The 17,885-nt window shown below is 37.2% G+C and overlaps 1 protein-coding gene across 10 annotated transcripts in view; it reads left to right on the plus strand.

The window, feature by feature from the left end:
• ATP2C1 (ATPase secretory pathway Ca2+ transporting 1) overlaps positions 1-17,885 on the plus strand; it is a 146,900-nt gene that overhangs the window by 65,750 nt on the left and 63,265 nt on the right. For all 10 annotated transcript variants that reach the window (XM_070493151.1, XM_044754759.2, XM_070493154.1 and 7 more), the window contains 3 exons: positions 2,063-2,098; positions 5,616-5,677; positions 6,502-6,610. In XM_070493151.1, the coding sequence (XP_070349252.1) occupies positions 2,063-2,098; positions 5,616-5,677; positions 6,502-6,610 (207 nt within the window). The remainder of the gene's footprint in view (positions 1-2,062; positions 2,099-5,615; positions 5,678-6,501; positions 6,611-17,885) is intronic.

The following is a 17,885-nucleotide window of genomic DNA, read 5'->3' on the forward strand; positions in this document are numbered from 1 at the left end:
AAAACAAAATAGAAATATTTTTAAATTGTTGGTTAATCATATAAATTAGGATTGGCTTTTATTTTGAAAAATGAATTGAGAAATGAATTGAAAAATGTCTTAATGTTTGTTCAGGTTTTTTTGCTGTCCAAATTCTGCTTTAGTTGCAATAATCTCAAATAATGTTCAAGTTTCTGTGATTGGCATGCTTGAGAATTGCTTAACAATCTGGTAATTTCTCAGATGTGAAATATTTTATAATAAATTTCCAATTTATTTTGCTTTCAGTTGAGAATATGCTTTGGCTAATTGTGAACTAAAGCCTGACATTTGTGAACTTAAAGATACTATTTAACAGAGCACACTGTACTTACTGTGTGAGATTTTGATTTTTTCCAGCTAGGTTATTCTAGCTTTCATTGAAAGTTTCCTCCTTTTTTTTCTTGCCCCCTCTTTCACTGTAGAATAAAAATTTATAGCAAGTACAAGCATTGATTAAAGCAAGTGTGTTCTGTGTAAGAACACAGTAGATATGAATGTAGAGCTGCAGTTCTCGAACTCTTGCTTCAGACTCCCAGGAGTCTCTGAGACCCTTTCAGGGAGCTACGAGGTCAAAACTGTTTTCTTAATACTGGAATATTATTTGTCTTTTTGCTATAGACATTTGCATAAATGGCACAAAAGCAGTGGCGGGTAAAACTGTTAGAGCCTTGGCTCAAATCAAAATAAAGGCACAAACTGTACTAGTAATCATTGTTTTCTTTCATGATTTCACTTAGGAATATTTTTGATAAAACAGTGAAAATTAATTTTATCGAGTTTTGACCCTTGAGTGCATATCTTTTTAATATTCTGCGTAATGAAATAGGAAGTATGCATAAAGGACTTTTGTATATTGAAGTATGATGGTTGTTTCAAGGAAAGGCAGTTGTGGTGAGCTGAACCAGCCTTTTACTTGAAAGAGCGACTGACGAACTGCAGTTAAGACTTAGATAACTGGCATACTTCTTTTTTGAAAGTGTGTGAAATGAGCCTATCACTCCAAGAAAAGCAACTGACAGATTTTGTTGCCAAAGATAAAATTCAAGCTTTCATGTGATAATTATAATTTTGCACAATTTTTATGCATTACTATGTGCTGGATATTTTACCAGTATTTAAGACTTTATTCTAATGAGATCAGTAGTGATTTTAATGAAAGTGATTTTTTCTATTAGGAAATGTATCAACATTTGAAAGATTTGAATAACCAAGTGAATCAATATTTTCTAAATGGTCAGTGTTATGTTACAAAATTTTTAGTGATTATAAGATCTATTCAAAGTGCAAGATAGTTCAGTGGATTTTAGTATAACAGATTATGAGAAGTTCATTGATAGAATTTTAGAGTCTACCTTGCAAATTGCTTTTAAGTAACTAACACTTGTCTAATTTGGATGTAACAGCTAAAAAGAAGATCCACAATCATCTGAAAAAGCTTTTAAAGTACTCTTCCCTTTTCCAGCAATATCTGTATGAGGCTGGATTTTCTTCATATACTTCGCCATAATCAACATATTGCAATGGATTGAATGCAGAAACAGATATGCGAATCCAGCTTTCTCTGAAGGCAGACATTAAAGATAGAAAAATTGAAAACACTACCACTTTGCTCACAGTTTTTTTTGGGGGGATATGTTTTTCATAAAAAATGTTGTATTTGTTAACATGTAAGGGTTTATTATTGTTTTAGATGAATTAGTAAAGTAGAAATTAAAACTGAGTAATTGAAAAAGGATTTAATGTGATAAAATTGGTAGATAGAACCCACATAAACAAAAGCTGGTCTTCAGGTTGTAAGTACATAAAGGGATCCTGAGATAAAGGTTGAGAAGCTGTCCCAGGGGAGGCAAGCCACTGTCAGCTGTAGCTTTCTTCCCCAACAGGCCTCAAGGCAAAGTTGTGATTTTTACCCCAGCTCATCTCAATGCTTAGTGCCTGGTATCTTGGGACTGCAGATAGAGTCAGAAAAATAAAACACGATTAACAGTTATTTCTGAAGTTACCATGTCTGATTTAAAGGTTGTTTCTTTGTTTTGTGTAGGCAATACTTATCGTCGTTACAGTTGCCTTTGTCCAGGTGAGTAGGGAGCCTGTTTTGCCAACATATTAATAGTATTGTAGTTAATTGCTTAAAAAAATTAAGGTGGTTTATGGCAAAATCTATAGTTATTGGGGGATGGTAACGTCAGTCAACAATTTATTCTTTGTTTTCGAAATAATTTCAGAAAGACAGCGCTATTGGAAGTCAGTGGAACTCACTTGACTGATTTAGGTAGTGATGTGAAGAAAATCTAGTTTTTTATTTGATGGTGTTAAAGATAATGGAAGCAGATGGAAATGAACAGCATAGTACATGTAATAGAAATAAAATCCAGCCATAGTTTAAAAATTTTTGCAATTAAAAAGTTGGGTAGGGTTTTTTGTTTTTTATTGAGGTAACATTGATTTATAACATTATGTAAATTTCAGGTGTACATCATTATATTTGAACTTCTGTATAGACTCCATAGTGTTCACCACTAAAAGTTTAGTTGCCATCCATCACCATAAAAATATTGGGCCAGGGTTTAAATTTCTCATTCTTCACAGAAGGCATGTTGTGATCTGGATCAAGCTCCCTGTTCAGCAAAAACATTGAAATAATAAATAAAACATATGAAAAGGAACCTCTTTTAAAAATTAATGTGAGGGGCTGGCCCCGTGGCCGAGTGGTTAAGTTCGCGCACTCCGCTGCAGGCGGCCCAGTGTTTCGTTGGTTCGAATCCTGGGTGTGGACATGGCACTGCTCGTCAGACCACGCTGAGGCGGCGTCCTGCATGCGACAACTAGAGGGACCCACAACGAAGAATATACAACTATGTACCGGGGGGCTTTGGGGAAAAAAAGGAAAAAAATAAAATCTTTAAAAAAAGAAATTAATGTGAATAATGTCGAGATAATGTTAGGATTTTAGAACAATGTGGCAGGTCTCATTTTATTAGTTAAAAGTTTTAAAGCATGATTAATAAGAGTGTAGAAAGATTATTCTAGTTTTAGGGAAAAATTTAATATGTCACGTGATCCTAAAATTCATGTTGTTTTGAACCTTAAGACTGTATTTTAAGTTAGTGTAGTTATTTACATAGCTATGATTTATTCTTTGGGTATTTCCTGTTATTATCCAGGCCTCCTATGGTAATCACTAACTTAGTAAGTTGTTAGTTTTATAGTAAGCCAGTGTAGAAAAGCCGGTTGGAATCAGACTTCTGCAGCAAGTTTGTGAGCTCCATCAGTAGACCGTCAGGGATCCTATTTCTAGGGAATCCTCTTGCTTAGAACTGATAAAAGTTACCCTAGGGGAGGCAGAGCTGGTTAGTCTAGCAGAGGTCATTCCAGGCATCATTCAAGGCAGCCATTCATTCAGCCATGTGAGTGGTATGACCCACTGGACCAGGAACCAGAACCCTCTTGCATCTTTAATAATGCGACAGATGTGTGGAGTGACTTTCTTCAGAAGGATTCCTGCAATATTATCACTGTGGATGGAAGACCTTAGTAGCTTGTTTTTTGGTAAATAGGGAGCCCCTTCCCTCAAAAAAACCCACAAAATTGCAATTTTAACATAATCAATGTGGAATTTTACACAAAGACAGTATGTTAAACACTTTACATGCAGTGGCTGAAACCATCTGCTAAATATCTTTGTAAGAGGTTCATTTGATGGAAAACTCAAGAAAGAATCAAAACATTTGTGAAAAGCCCAGTTTCAGATTGCTAGGTCTGGTTTCTTGTACAGAGGTGAGCCCTTTCCCCAAGTGTGCCTATGAAACCAACAAAACAGTCTATAAACTGCAATTAAAAACTTTTAAAAAAGATCCTATTTACTATCAGTTGAACTTACCATAATGCTTTGTCAAAAAACTCTACAAAAAATCTATCAGAAATTTTTAATGCTTTATCATTATTTAGTATTTATGTTTTTACCTGTGTTTTAGGAGAAGAGTGCTTTTTATATTCTTTTCATATTTCTATGTGCCTTTATTTTCCCTATCTCATTCTAGTGTCCATTTGTCATCCAATTATGTACCTTCGCAGACATGAAAATAGCTAATTGTTCTAGATAGTCATATATTGATACCACCTTACAGTAAATTTAAAACATAACTTTTAGGCGTTCATTAGTGATGCTGTCAGGTTTTTGGTGGTGTGTTAAATGGTCATTTTGATGTAGAAGCACCTTTGTAGTTGTAGGAAGTAAAGGCTAAGAAGTCTGGAGAGGGAGGTAAAGATTGGGCAGCTTCTGTGTCATTTATTACTAGCATCTAGGTTTGGTGAATGTTTTCTAACCAAAACTTCCGAATTCCTTAATATCCTTGGTATGTTTGGGGAAGGGATGTCTTGTAATTTTTCTATTTATAGATTTACCTTACTCTCACATTTGTTCCTCTCGCTTAAGTAAAGACTGATTTAGTTCTAAGTTATTCTTAAATGGCTTTGCATTTTGTCTGAAAAAGATTGTGAGTGTGAAATTTTGATTAGTATTAGCACTGCAGTCATTTTAAAACACTTTCCAACTTACACTTCCACTACTCCCTCTTTTCCCTTTTTAACCTTAGATCAAAAGATTTTAGTGCAGACATGAGACAAAAATAGGTCATGTTTCGTGAAGCAAAACTGCCCCATGGAGACATGGACTAAATAGTGAGTGAAGCTGTCTCTGACCCTTAGCTATGATTATATGGATGGAAGAAGGCTGGAGCATGACAGAGTTAGGGCTCTTTAGAATTTCCCTTTTTGGGTAGTTCAGGGTGATGGGAAAGGTGTCCATCAAGGTAAGGCCAACCACATCTCTGTGTTAGTAAACTCTCTGTTTAATGTCTGTTCTTTCCAAGCAAACTTACGCCATAAAACCTTTGCATTTAGCATGGGCTTAAGTCCTCAAAGCAAATGTTGCCTGCTATTAATTGTCTTTGACTTCTTTGATCATTAAACACTAAGTGAAAATTATCTTAATTATTTTTCTTTTTTTGAGAAAGATTAGCTGTGAGCTAACACCCCCTGCCAATCCTCCTCTTTTTTTTTTTTTCCTGGGGAAGGTTGGCCCTGAGCTAACAACCGTGCTCATCTTCCTCTATTTTTATATGTGGGATGCCTGCCACAGCATGGCTTGATAAGTGGTACATAGGTTCCATGCCTGGGATCTGAACTGGCAAAACCCGGGCTGCCGAAGTGGAGTGTGCGAACTTAACCACTGTGTCACTGGGCTGGCCCCTGATGTTTACTTTTAATGACTGAAAATTATGTACCCTTTGGACACACGAATCAATTTTCTTCATTTTATTATAAATAACGTGACCTTAGGTTGCACATTGAATATTAAAATGCGAAATTGGGAATATTTAATTATCAAATTGTTTGGTCACTATAATTTAACATTATTTAATAAGGGACAAGCTTTTATGTATAGAAATGTAAGTGTAAGTAAAGGAAAAGGTAAGAATTGGGGGAAATTTTTAAATAATGATTGAGATCAATATTTAACTCTACACGGAATATATTTATAGGAGCATATGTATTTGCATTTCTTTATGTTTGTGCCTTTTCTTTTTAAATAGGAATATCGTTCAGAAAAATCTCTTGAAGAACTGAGTAAACTTATGCCACCAGAATGCCATTGGTATGATCCTTGTTTCTGATACGAATTTCTACTCTTAAAAACAGAAATGAATATGACTAGTACAAAATACATTGTGGCCCCAGATTTGTCTAAACATAAGGTAGAAACCATTAATCTGACATGAAAAATTAATACTCTATTTAGTGTGGTAAGTTGTACTGTTAAAAGTTTAAAGTTCTGATTTTGAGATTCTTTTTTGTTTTTTATTTCTTTTTTAAGATTGGCACCTAGGCTAACAACTGTTGCCAATCTTTTTTTTTTTTTCTGCTTTATTTCCCAAACCCCCACTGTACATAGTTGTGTATCTTAGTTGCAGGTCCTTCTAGTTGTGGCATGTGGGACGCCACCTCAACATGGCCTGACGAGGGGTGCCATGTCCGCGCCCAGGATCCGAACCCTGGGCCGCCGGAGTGGAGCTTGTGAACTTAACCACTCGGCCACGGAGCCGGCCCCTGATTTTGAGATTCTTGAGACGTGGATTTACTCAAGAGAAATTGTTTTGTGTATGACTGTGCCAGGCTCTGTTGTCGGTGCAGTGTTGCACAGTCGCACAGACCCAGATGATTCAAAACGGTGCTTCAAGTCTTCACATTTTACCTCTGAACAACTGGTCAGTTTTTCCAACGCTGTTTTGTCATCTGAGCTTCTTAGTTACCAAGACCACAAAAATAATCCTTTTCTTCATTCTTATATTTGACTTATCTCCTTAGAAGTGTAAGAATGCAATATATTTTCCCTCAGGCAACCCCACTGGAAAGAATTTTGTTAAATAAGTGGCATGGCTTTCTTTTCTCAGCCGTGGTTGTTTCTGTTTCGTGTTACAGTGTGCGTGAAGGAAAATTGGAACATACGCTTGCACGAGACTTGGTTCCAGGTGATACAGTTTGCCTTTCTGTTGGGGACAGAGTTCCTGCTGACTTACGCTTGTTTGAGGTAAGTTTGGTGTCTTAATCTGTTTGGATACTATAACAAAATACTGCAGACCAGGTAGAATTAATTTTCTCAAAGTTCACGTGCTAATAGGAAAAAATTTGTCAGAGTATTGGACTAGTGTATATTTTATTCACTCAGCAAATATATATTGAAGATTTACTCTGAGTTCAGTAAGGAAATTTTTGACCTTTTAAAGCTTGATGCTATAAAAATTAGAAGCATATGCTTTGTGAAGTATTTTATTTAGTTCTTGTTTTCCCCCTACTTGTTAACTTTTCAGACACTTAATTAGGTTGTTTTATTCTGCAGTGCTGTAATTAGGTTGATTTTGTTCTAGTTAATCCAGTTTTACATGTATAGTTGAACATCTTTGATTTCTCTATCACTTTCCTATCCTATTCGTTTTACCTGCTACCTGGTACCTTGAGCAAGCTTGTGCAACTACTTTGACAGTAGATTGAGGTAACTTTCCTAAAAGATTTCGTGCTGCCTCTAGATTTAAATATACTGACTTGAGACATAATAAGGCTGATAAGCTTGATTTCTCTTCTGGACACAGAAGCTGCTAGCTTTTTAGAATTAAATTGGCTTATTGGAGTACTGGATGATTTTGTAAGGCGAGCTGGTCATTTGATGTACCTGCCTAAAATATACTCTTGATTAGGATGTAAGGGAAACAGAAAATTCCTCAGTTAGCCTTGGGATATTATTAATTTCTCACAAACAAAGCATTTGGATTTCACTTTAGAAAAAACAAGGCCCTGGACTTCTGCGGTATAGTTCTCTTCTTGTGGATTTGGCCCAAGGCCAAGGTTGCCATTTTAACATTGTCATGCTGCAACTCTAGGGTTCCTGTCATAAATTTCAGTGGTTCAGATTTTGGCTGTAAATCTTGTCTGGGCCTTCAGTAGTATCCTTTCATCACGTTCAGTAACTTGACTGCTGTAGAACTTTTTTCTGTTATTATATGTTCATAGACTGTGTCTTAAGTCAGCTCCGGCTGCTATAATAAAATAGCATAGACTGAGTGGCTTAAACAACAGACATTTATTTCTTACAGTTCTGGGGCCTGGGAAGTCCACAGTCAGGATCTGCAGAGTTTGGTTTCTGGTGAGGGCTCTCTTAGCTTGCAGCCTTCTTCCTGTGTCTCATATAGCAGAGAGAGTGATCTCTCTTCCTCTTCTTATGAAGCCACTAATCTCATTATAAAGGCCTCACCCACATGACCTTATCTAACCTTAATGGCTTCCCAAGGCCCCATCTCTGATTACCATCATATTGGAGATTAGGGCTTCAACATGAATTTTAGGGGGACACAATTCAGTCCATAGCAACCTGAGACTGTCATTTGTAAACACTTTTTAAAGACTATTAATATTGACAACTTAAGGAATTCTTTATTTTGTTTTCTTGCCTGAGTTAGTTTTTCATAGCCAAGGAGTGAGCCAATATGTGTTGGTGGCAGTGACCTTACTAGTTTAGAGTCACTAGTGCAGCTGAGATAGTAAAAACTTAGAGGACTTGAGCTATGGACATGTTTTCCAGTTTTTTTCTTGAGGATTTTTATTTTCACTTTAATAGTATTTGAGAACAGGCACCATTGGCCAGCTAATGGTGGCGGCCAGCATATAGTCAGGCAGTGACTTTAGGTGAAGCAGTCTTATAGACTGTGTAGCTGCATAACAGTACATTTTGCCTTTTTGGAAACACAGAATATTTTCCATATTGTTCCAGATAAAGTCTAGAGCAATGTTTGAACAAGAATTCTTTGAAAGAGAAAACAATGTAAGAGTCAGAGGAAGAGAGAATTTCTTTTGTCTGTTGAAAATATTTTACCTCTCTCAGCTATAACTTTCTAACTAAGCCCAAAACGTTGCCTGAAATCTAGCAAGATTTTCTTTCACTTGGAGTTCTAAATGATTAATCCCATTGACACTTTCTTTTGTGGCTCATGTGCTTAGGGTTAGTCCATGTCATTCTGTGAATCTCTTCAAGATGTAGACATTGAGTACAAGCACCATCTTTTTTTTTTTTAACCGAATTTTGATATAGTAATTTTCTAAATGTATCAAACTTCCTTTAGAGAACTACCACTTATTTGGTGAGAGCCAAGAATTAGCCATTTTTATGATGCTAGATTATCAGACCATTTAAATCTGGGCAGAAAGATTATCTCCACTGGAAGTCAAGGTCTACTGGGGCCAGGCTCAGAAGTCCAAACTTAGAACAAGCCAGTTGGCATTACAGAGTGAGCCTTTTTACCTCACGATCCATGTACTTTGTTAAAGGATAGTAGTTGCCTCAGTGAGTAGTTTTTGGTGTCTTTAGGGTTGTTCCTTCCTGTTCCTTAGTTCTCAGAGAGTAAAAACCAAAGATAATGATCGGTGTGGTTGAACAAGCACAGATCTACTTTGGCTACCTACCAACTGAAGAAGTTAGAGACAGTCTCTCTGAAACCTCACTTAGGCATTCTTTTCCCTTCTTTAAGGCTCACATTTGTGCCCACTCTTGTTAAGAACCACTAGCAAGCATCTTCCTCTGTGTTAAGTAGCTCCATTAGTGGAGCTATCTTTCTGTGTTAGAGCTTTCTAACCTCCCGAGTTACAAAATATATTTTCCATTTACTCAGTGAAAAACTTGATATTCTGGCAAAACTCAGATTCTGATTTGGTTTACTATGTTTTTTCAAAAAGGAATCTTTTCAAACATTTGTTAGAATATAAGCATGTAGTGATATTTTAAATTTGGTTATTTTGGTGATGAAACTAATTTAGGCAAAATGTAATTCCTCTCTTTGGAAATCAGTCTGTCTTAGAAGTCATTTTAGCCATTCAGTAAATATTTGAGTACCATGTATAGAGCACCATACCAGGCTTCAGGGCTAGGAAGTAAAAAAGACACAGTTTGTGCCCTTTCTCCTAGGAGAAACCATCTTGCAAACAACTGTGATTCAAAGAGTAAAACGTGTCTGCTTATGAATGAATGGACCATGTGAGCTCAGGCAAGCCTCTTACTATTTGCAGGCCACAGTTTTTTCACTGTGACATAGAGTTGCCCTAGGGCAATGTATGCTAACTTTTAATGCGCAGAGTAATCATGTGGATTCTGTTTTGGCATGCCTGGGGTGAGGCTGAGAGTCTGCATTCCTAACTAGCTCTTAGTCCCTGCCAAAAGTGCCGGCCCATCCACCACATATAAAAATATCTTTTTAAAGAAACAGCTTTATTGAGATATAATTTACATTCCAAACAATTTACACATTTAAAATGTACCATTCACTGGTTTTTGGTATATTCAGAATTGTGCAACCATCACCAGAGTCTAATTGTAGAATGTTCTTAGCATTCTGAAAAGAAAGCTCTCACGTTTTAGTAGTCACTAAACGTGACCTCTTTTCCTCTGCCCTACAGGCTAGCAGGCAGGAATCTGCCTGCTCTCTCTGTATCCATGTGCCTATTGTGGACATTTTGTATAAGTGACATTATATACTATGTAATCTTTTGTGTCTGGCTTCTTTCAGTTAACAATGTTTTCAAGGTTTATCTATTTGTAGTATGTATCAGTACTTCATTGCTTTTTATTGCCAAATAGTATTCCCTTATATGCATATATCACAATTGTAAATCTGTTCACATTTAAAGTGATTACTGGTAGAGAAGGACTTTCTGTGCCATTTTGCTATTTGTTTTCTCTATGTGTTATATATTTTATGTTCCTCAATTCCTCCAATCTCTCCTTTTTTGTGTTTGATTTTCTTTTTTTAAAGTTTTCTTTGATTACCTCCTCAATTCCCTTTTCTCTGTATCTTTTATTTATTTTCTTAGTGGTTATGGTAAGGATTACAGTTAACATCCTAAATTTATAATAGTGCAGTTTGAATTGCTACCAGCTTTACTTCAATAGCATACCAAAACTTGGCTCCTGTACAGCTCACTTTTCCCACTACCTTCATGTTGTTGTCACAAATTATATCTTTATACATTGTATGCCTATTAACATAGATTTATGAGTATTTTATATATTTGTTTTTTAAGTCATATAGGAAAAACAGAGGAGTTACAAACTCAAAATACAATAATGCAGGCACTTATATATACCTATGTATTTACCTTTACTGAAATTCTTTATTTCTTCATATAGCTTTGAGTTACTTTCTACTCCTTTTATTTCAGCTCAAAAGACTCTTTCAGCATTTCCATCAGCAATGAATTCTCTTAGCTTTTGTTTAAATGGGAATCTCTTAATTTTTCCTTCATGTATGAAAAATATTTTTGCTGGATATAGAATTCTCTGACATTTTTTTTTTCTTTCAGCATTTTAAATATGTCATTATACTGGTCCTATGCTCCATGGTTTCTGATAAGAAATGGCTGCTGTTCTTATTGAGGATCCCTTTTATGTGATGAGTTGCTTCAAGATTCTGTCTCTTTGTCTTTCAGCAGTTTGATTATAATGTCTCACTGTAAATGTCTGAGTTTATCCTATTTGGAAATTATTGAGCTTCTTTATGTATAGATTCATGACTTTGATTAAATTTGGGAAGTTTTCATCCATTATCTCTTCAGATATTCTTTCTGCCCATTTCTATTTTTTTTTCTTCTGAGACTCTCACAATGCTTATATTAGTATTTTCTGTGGTACTCCACAGGTACTAGGCACTGTTCACTTTTCTTCATTCTCTTTTTTACTCTACCCTTCAGACTGGTTAATTTCAATCATCCTGTCTTCAAGTTTTCTCACTTTTTTTCGTCCTTGTTCAGATCTGCTATTGAACCCTTCTAGTGAACTTTTCATTTCAGTTATTGTGCTTTTCAGCATCAGGATTTCTATTTGTTTCCTTTTTATAATTTCTTTCTCTGTATTGATACCCTCTTTTTGTTCATTAATTCCTTCCCTGATTTCCTTTGGTTCTTCATCCATGGTTTCCTTCAGTTCATTGATTGTATTTGACAGTTAATTTAAAGTCTTTCTACTAGGTTCAATGTCTGGTCTTTCTCAGGGACAGTTTCTATCAGTTAATTTTTTCCTATGAATGGGTTGTACTTTCTTGTTTCTCTGTATTTTTTGTTGAAAACTGGGTGTTTTGAATATTATGATGTCATGATTCTGTACATCAGATTCTGCCTTTTCTCAGGATTTGTTGTTTTTGGTTGTTGAGGGCTGCAGTAGTCCATTCTGTTTAGTGACTTTTCGAAATTATTTTTGCAAAGATTGTATTCCTTGTTGTGTGTGGTCACTGAAGTTTCTTTTTCATTTTTTCAGCATTCAGCCTTATCCATCTGGAGCCAGAAAGGAAAAAAATAAATGCCACTCTCCTGGTCTTTGCAGTTTGTCTCTGAGCTGGGGCACTTCTTCAACACTGAGCTAGGCTCCCTACAATGTTGCTTTCACTTTCACCTCCTGCTTGCACCAAACCCACAGATCTGCCAGAGGTGCAAACCTCCAGTCCTCTCAGGTCTTTTCTGAGCATGCATCTGGTTCTGGGCATACGTTTTGCACTCTGTCTTCCCTGGTGTATAAGGTGGCCCTTCCAAGCCCTTATTCCTTCAAGAAACTTCCACTTCAGCCTTCCTTCTCAGTCTTTGAGTGTGTCTGTTGCTTGTGCTCTTCTCTGTCCCTCTAGCTGGGATGGGGTTGGGGTGTGAAATAAAGGTCAGCCTCTGTACCAGTCCCTCAGTGAACTGCCACACTGGTCAGTACACAACTGTAGTATTTTAAGAATGAGGTCCAGGGGCTGGCCCTGTGGCCAAGTGATTAAGTTTGCATGCTCCGCTTTGGCAGTTGAGGGTTTTGCTGGTTCAGATCCTGAGTGTGGGGATGTCATTGCTCATTAGGCCATGCTGAGGCGGCATCCCACATAGCACAACAGAAGGACCTGCAACTAGAACATACAACTATGTACTGGGGGCTTTGGGGAGAAGAAGGAGGAGGAGGAAAAAAAAAGAAGATTGGCAACAGATGTTAGCTCAGGTGCCAATTTAAAAAAAAAAAAAGAATGAGGTCCATGTTGCCCCCTGACTACCAGTAAGCTGTACCAGAAACACAAGCTTCCATCCTCATAGCCGCTGCTGCTTCTCTGAGGAACAGGGAATAGGAGGCAGTAAACAAGAATGCCACAATGCTTTTTTTAACCAAAATTGAGTTGCCTTTTTCTTCATTAAGCACTCTGTGGTTGCTTTAAGTTTTTGATTCCAGAGTTGATTCTCTCAGTTTTTGCTAGCTTATGATTGTTTTAGTGGAGGAATAAGTTCTTTGGGTGCCCTACTTCACTATTTTCTGTGGCATTACTCCTGAGTTGTAAGTTGTTTTTTTAAGCAGGTTTGGCCATCTGCAGAGCCATGCCAGCATTTTACTTTGCTGCTGTTTCCCAGGCAGACTAACTGCCTGTGCACTTCTTTTATGGGAAATGGATTGTGCTAAGGAGTCCAAAGTTTTAATGAGTCTGAAGTTTTAATGAGAAACAGTAAAAATTCCTTAGAGTGGTAGTCAGCTTCTTATTCTGTTGTCCCCACCTACTAGTTTGTGGGTTTTTTTTTTTTTTTTTGTAAATCTGGCTAGGGGTTTGCCAATTTTATTTATCTTCTCAAAGATCCAGCTCTTTGTTTCATTGATCCTTTCTGCTGCCTTTTTTGCTTCAATAGCATTTATTTCTGCTCTGATTTTTATTACTTCTCTCCTTCTGCTGACTTTGGGCTTTGTTCTTCTTTTTCTAATTCAATTAGATGTAGTTTGAGATTGCTTATTTGGGCTTTTTGTTGTTTGTTAAGGTGAACCTGTGTTGTGATGAATTTCCCTCTTAATATGGCTTTTGCTGCATCCCATATGAGTTGGTATGGTATGTTTTCATTTTCATTTGTCTCCAGATATTTTTTGACTTCTGCTTTAATCAGTGATCCATTGGTGGTTCAATAGCATATTGTTTAGTCTGGACATCTTTGTCCCTTCCTCAACTTTTTTCTTGTAGTTAATTTCTAGCTTCATAGCATTGTGATCAGAAAAGATGCTTGTTATTGTTTCAATCTTCTTAAACTTATTGAGGCTTGCTTTGTTTTCCAGCATATGGTCTATCCTTGAGAATGTGCTGTGCACACTTGAGAAGAATGTGTATTTTGCTGTTTTTGGATGGAGGGTTTTGCATATGTCTATTAGGTCCAACTGTTCCAGCTTTTCATGTAATTCCACTGTTTCCTTATTGATTGTCTATCTGGATGATCTATCCATTGATGTGAGTGGAGTGTTGAGGTCCCTGACTGTGTTATTATTAATGTCTTCTTTTAGATTTGTTAATAGTTTCTTTATGTACTTTGGTGCTTCTCTGTTGGGTGCATAGATATTTATTTACAAGGTTATGTCTTGTTGGTGGAGTGTCCCTTTAATCATTATACACTGCCCCTCATTGTCTCTTTACCTTTCTTATCTTGAGGTCTACTTTGTCTGATAGAAGTATTGCGACACCTTCTTTCTTTTGTTTGCCATTAGCTTGGAGTATCGTCTTCCATCCCTTCACTCTGAGTCTGTGTTTCTCGTTGGAGCTGAGATGTGTTTCCTTGGAACTGAGACGTGTTTCCTGGAGGCAGCGTATTGTTGGGTCTTGTTCTTTAATCCATCTTGACACTCTGTGTCTTTTTATTGGAGAATTCAACCCATTTACCTTTAGGTTGATTATCGATATATGAGCACTTAATGCTGCCATTTTATCACTTGTTTTCCAGTTCTCCTGCATTTCCTTTGTTTCTCGTCCTGTGTATTTTGGTCTACAAATTGAGTTATGTAGTTTTTTATGTTATGTTTCTTTGTTTTCTCCTTTTTTATTATTTGTGTCTCTTTCCTGCTTTTTTGTTTAGTGGTTCCCCTGAGGTTTGTATTCAGAATCTCGTGTATAAGTTGTCCATTTCCTGATGGCCTCTTATTTCCTTAGACTAAACTGATTCAGTCCCTTTCCTCTTCCCCTCCTCAGCTGTTTTTCTCACGTCTTATTCCATCTTGTGTTGTGAGTTTGTGATTAAAATTACAAGATTATCTTTGTTTTTGGTGTTTTCTTTCTCCTGATCTTTAATGTTCTTCTTGAGTATTTGCTAACTTGTGATGGATAACTATAGTTTTCTGATTTTTGTCTACCTACTTATGTCCTTACTCCGTGCTTTGTAACCCCTTTCTCCCTTTTTTTTCAGGTATGAGGGCCTTCTTGAGGATTTCTTGTCACAAGGTGGGGAAGGGGGGCATCTCGTGGCTACAAACTCCCTTAGCTTTTGTTTATCTGGGGAAGTTTTTATTTCTCCGTCATATCTGAAGGATATTTTTGCTGGGTAGAGTATTCTTGGCTGAAAGTTTTTGTCCTTCAAAGATTTAAATATGTCATTCCAGTCTCTCCTAGCCTGTAAGGTTTCTGCAGAGGAATTTGCTAAAAGCCTGCTAGGAGTTCCTTTGTAGGTTATTTTCTTCTGCCTTGCTGCCCTTAGTATTTTTTTCTTTGTCATTCGCTTTTGCCAGTTTCACTACTGTAGGCCTTGCAGTAGGTCTTTTTACATTCACATATTTAGGAGAATTGGTAGCCTTTTCCACATGGACTTCCATCTCCTTCCCTGAGTTTGGGAAGTTCTCTGCTATTATTTCTTTGAACAAGCTTTCTGCTCCTTTCTCCTTCTCTTCTCTCTCTTGAATACCTGTAATTCTTACGTTGCATTTCCTAATTGTCAGATATTTCTCAGACAATTTCTTTGTTTCTTTTTAGTCTTAGTTGTCTCTCCTCCTCTATCTGGAGCATTTTAACATGTCTGTCTTCAGTTATGGTGATACACCCCTCTATGGTGTCTGCTGCAGCATTTAGAGAATCCATATTTTGTTTTATCTCCAACATTGTGTCTTTCATCTACAGTATTTCTGATTGGTTCTTCTTTATAGTTTCAATCTCTTTTGTGAAGTAGCTCCTGAACTCGTTGAATTGTTTCTGTATATTCTCTTTCAACTTGTTGAATTTTTTTTTATTTTCTATTTTTTTTTATTTTCACTTTTTTCTGAGGAAGATTAGCCCTGAGCTAACATCTGCTGCCAATCCTCCTCTTTTTACTGGAGAAGACTGGCCTTGAACTAACATCTGTGTCCATCTTCCTCTACTTTATATATATGTCAGACGCCTGCCATAGCATAGCTTGACAAGAGGTGTGTAGGTCTGCACCCAGAATCTGAACTGAAGAACCCGAAGCAGAACATGCTAACTTAACTGCTGTACCACAGGGCTGGCCCCTTGTTGACTTTTCTGATGATAGCTATTTTGAATTCTCTGTCATTTAGATTATGTATGTCTGTGTCATCAGGAGTGACTTCTGGGTACTTGTCATTTTTTTCTCTGGTCTAGAGATTTAATATAATTCTTGATACTACTTGAGGGCGTGGCTCTGTTATTGCGCATCATGGTATTTTTGGTCACACTTACCACCTGTTGCCACTGGATGGGGGTCAAGAACTGCATATTCTGAGCACTCTGTATTCCACTGGGATCCCAGGCACTGGAGCCAGTGCTGTGGGGGGGAGGCGGTGGGTGGGGGGGCCACTTTCTTCTGCATGCTCTTGGGGTTTTCTTGCTCTGCCCTCGATACCTGCTCTCCTGGGGTGTTGACTTGATGATGTCACCCCCGTGTTAACTTTCACCTTGGTAGGGGCTTTCACCTAGGCTGCAGCGGCCCTCAGGGACCTTTGATGTTCCTGTGAACGGATGTCCCCTCCCCTGTTCCTTCCCTCTTGGAGGCTGCCCGCAGTCCCAGATTCTAGTCTTTTGGTGAGGGAGCAAACTTTTCTCTTACCCTGTTCCTCCTCCGAGGGGGGCTCCAGCCTCTCTGCCCTGCGTTGTATGGCTTCGTGGGGCTCATGACGTTTTTTCTGTTGTGTTTTTATGTCTTCTGTTGGAGTATGAATATCTTTTTCATTGTATGGTGGAGGGGAGAGATTACTGGGAAAGCTCATTCTGCCATGACACTGATGTCACTTGTGAGTTGCAAGTTTTTATATTGACTTCAATGTATTTTTCTGGTAATTGAATTTGATAAATTGATTTATAGTATGTTGTTCCCCCTCTTACTATGAGTCATTACTGAAACTTCACGTTTAAAAGTGTCTGAATTATTAAACTTATGTACAGACTTGTAAAAAGCAATTTACAAACGTTTTAGGATGTAGAGATTTTAAATTGGCTTTTGAAAGAAGTTGATTAGAATGTTGAAGACGATGTATGGTATATTTGTGGAATTTAAAAACATTCCTATTCACTAAAAACTGTTTGATGTAATTACTCGTGTTTGACTTTGGAAAGGATGTATATTTCTGTAATAGTTTTATCATTATACAGTTCAGAAAACCCCTCCATATTTAGAGCATTGGGAGTGTTTGTTCTCTTAGATTGTATAAGCTTGAATCTGTTTAGTGTTTGTTGTCTGATTTTTATAGTTCCCTGGTTAAAAAGCAGTGTGAGCTGAGGAATGCTATTCATGTTTAAAATGCTGAAGAGAAAGAACTACTTTTTCTCACTAAGTCACCTGAATTTAAAAAGACAATATAGGCAGGTTAGAAGTGATACTTAGTGTCCTTGTTTTAAGATTTTCGTTCGTATTGGTAGGAAAGGACTGTTGCAAAAGTAGGATCCATTTTTGAAATGTGGTTTCTTTGAACAGTCATAGTGAAATACAGTGGAAATCATCGTTAACCAAATCCTGGCCCTTAAATTATTGGCAGCTTGATCAAGTTGAATCTGTGCACTTGAGTCAGAAAGTTAAAAATTCATGCAAGCATTTACCATGGGGGAAAAGGCATTGCATGTAGCCTTTTCAGTAGTTTATAACACTTCGTTGGTTGGGCTTTGATTTTTAATAAGGTAGAGCTCATGAAGAATTCTTAATTACATTTTCCTTCATTTGAGTAAACCATAAGAGGAATCTTAATTTTTGAGAGCAGAAGTAAGAAATTTTATCCTGCTCAGACAGCTGCAGATAAATATTTTTGAAGATTCCTTTCTGGGGAAAGAAATCCATTTCTGAAATGCTTTTAATTTGAGACTAGACAGGTGATTGACTTAACATAACATCATACAGTATACCAAGCTGCTCTTTTTTTTTTTTTGAGGAAGATTAGCCCTGAGCTAACTGTTGCCAATCCTCCTGTTTTTTCTGAGGAAGACTGGCCCTGAGCTAACATCTGTGCCCATCTTCCTGTACTTTATATGTGGGACGCCTACAACAGCATGGCTTGGCAAGCGGTGCCGTGTCTGCACCTGGGATCCGAACCG

This window comes from Equus asinus, chromosome 21, assembly GCF_041296235.1.
Source record: "Equus asinus isolate D_3611 breed Donkey chromosome 21, EquAss-T2T_v2, whole genome shotgun sequence".
Lineage (NCBI taxonomy): Eukaryota > Metazoa > Chordata > Mammalia > Perissodactyla > Equidae > Equus > Equus asinus.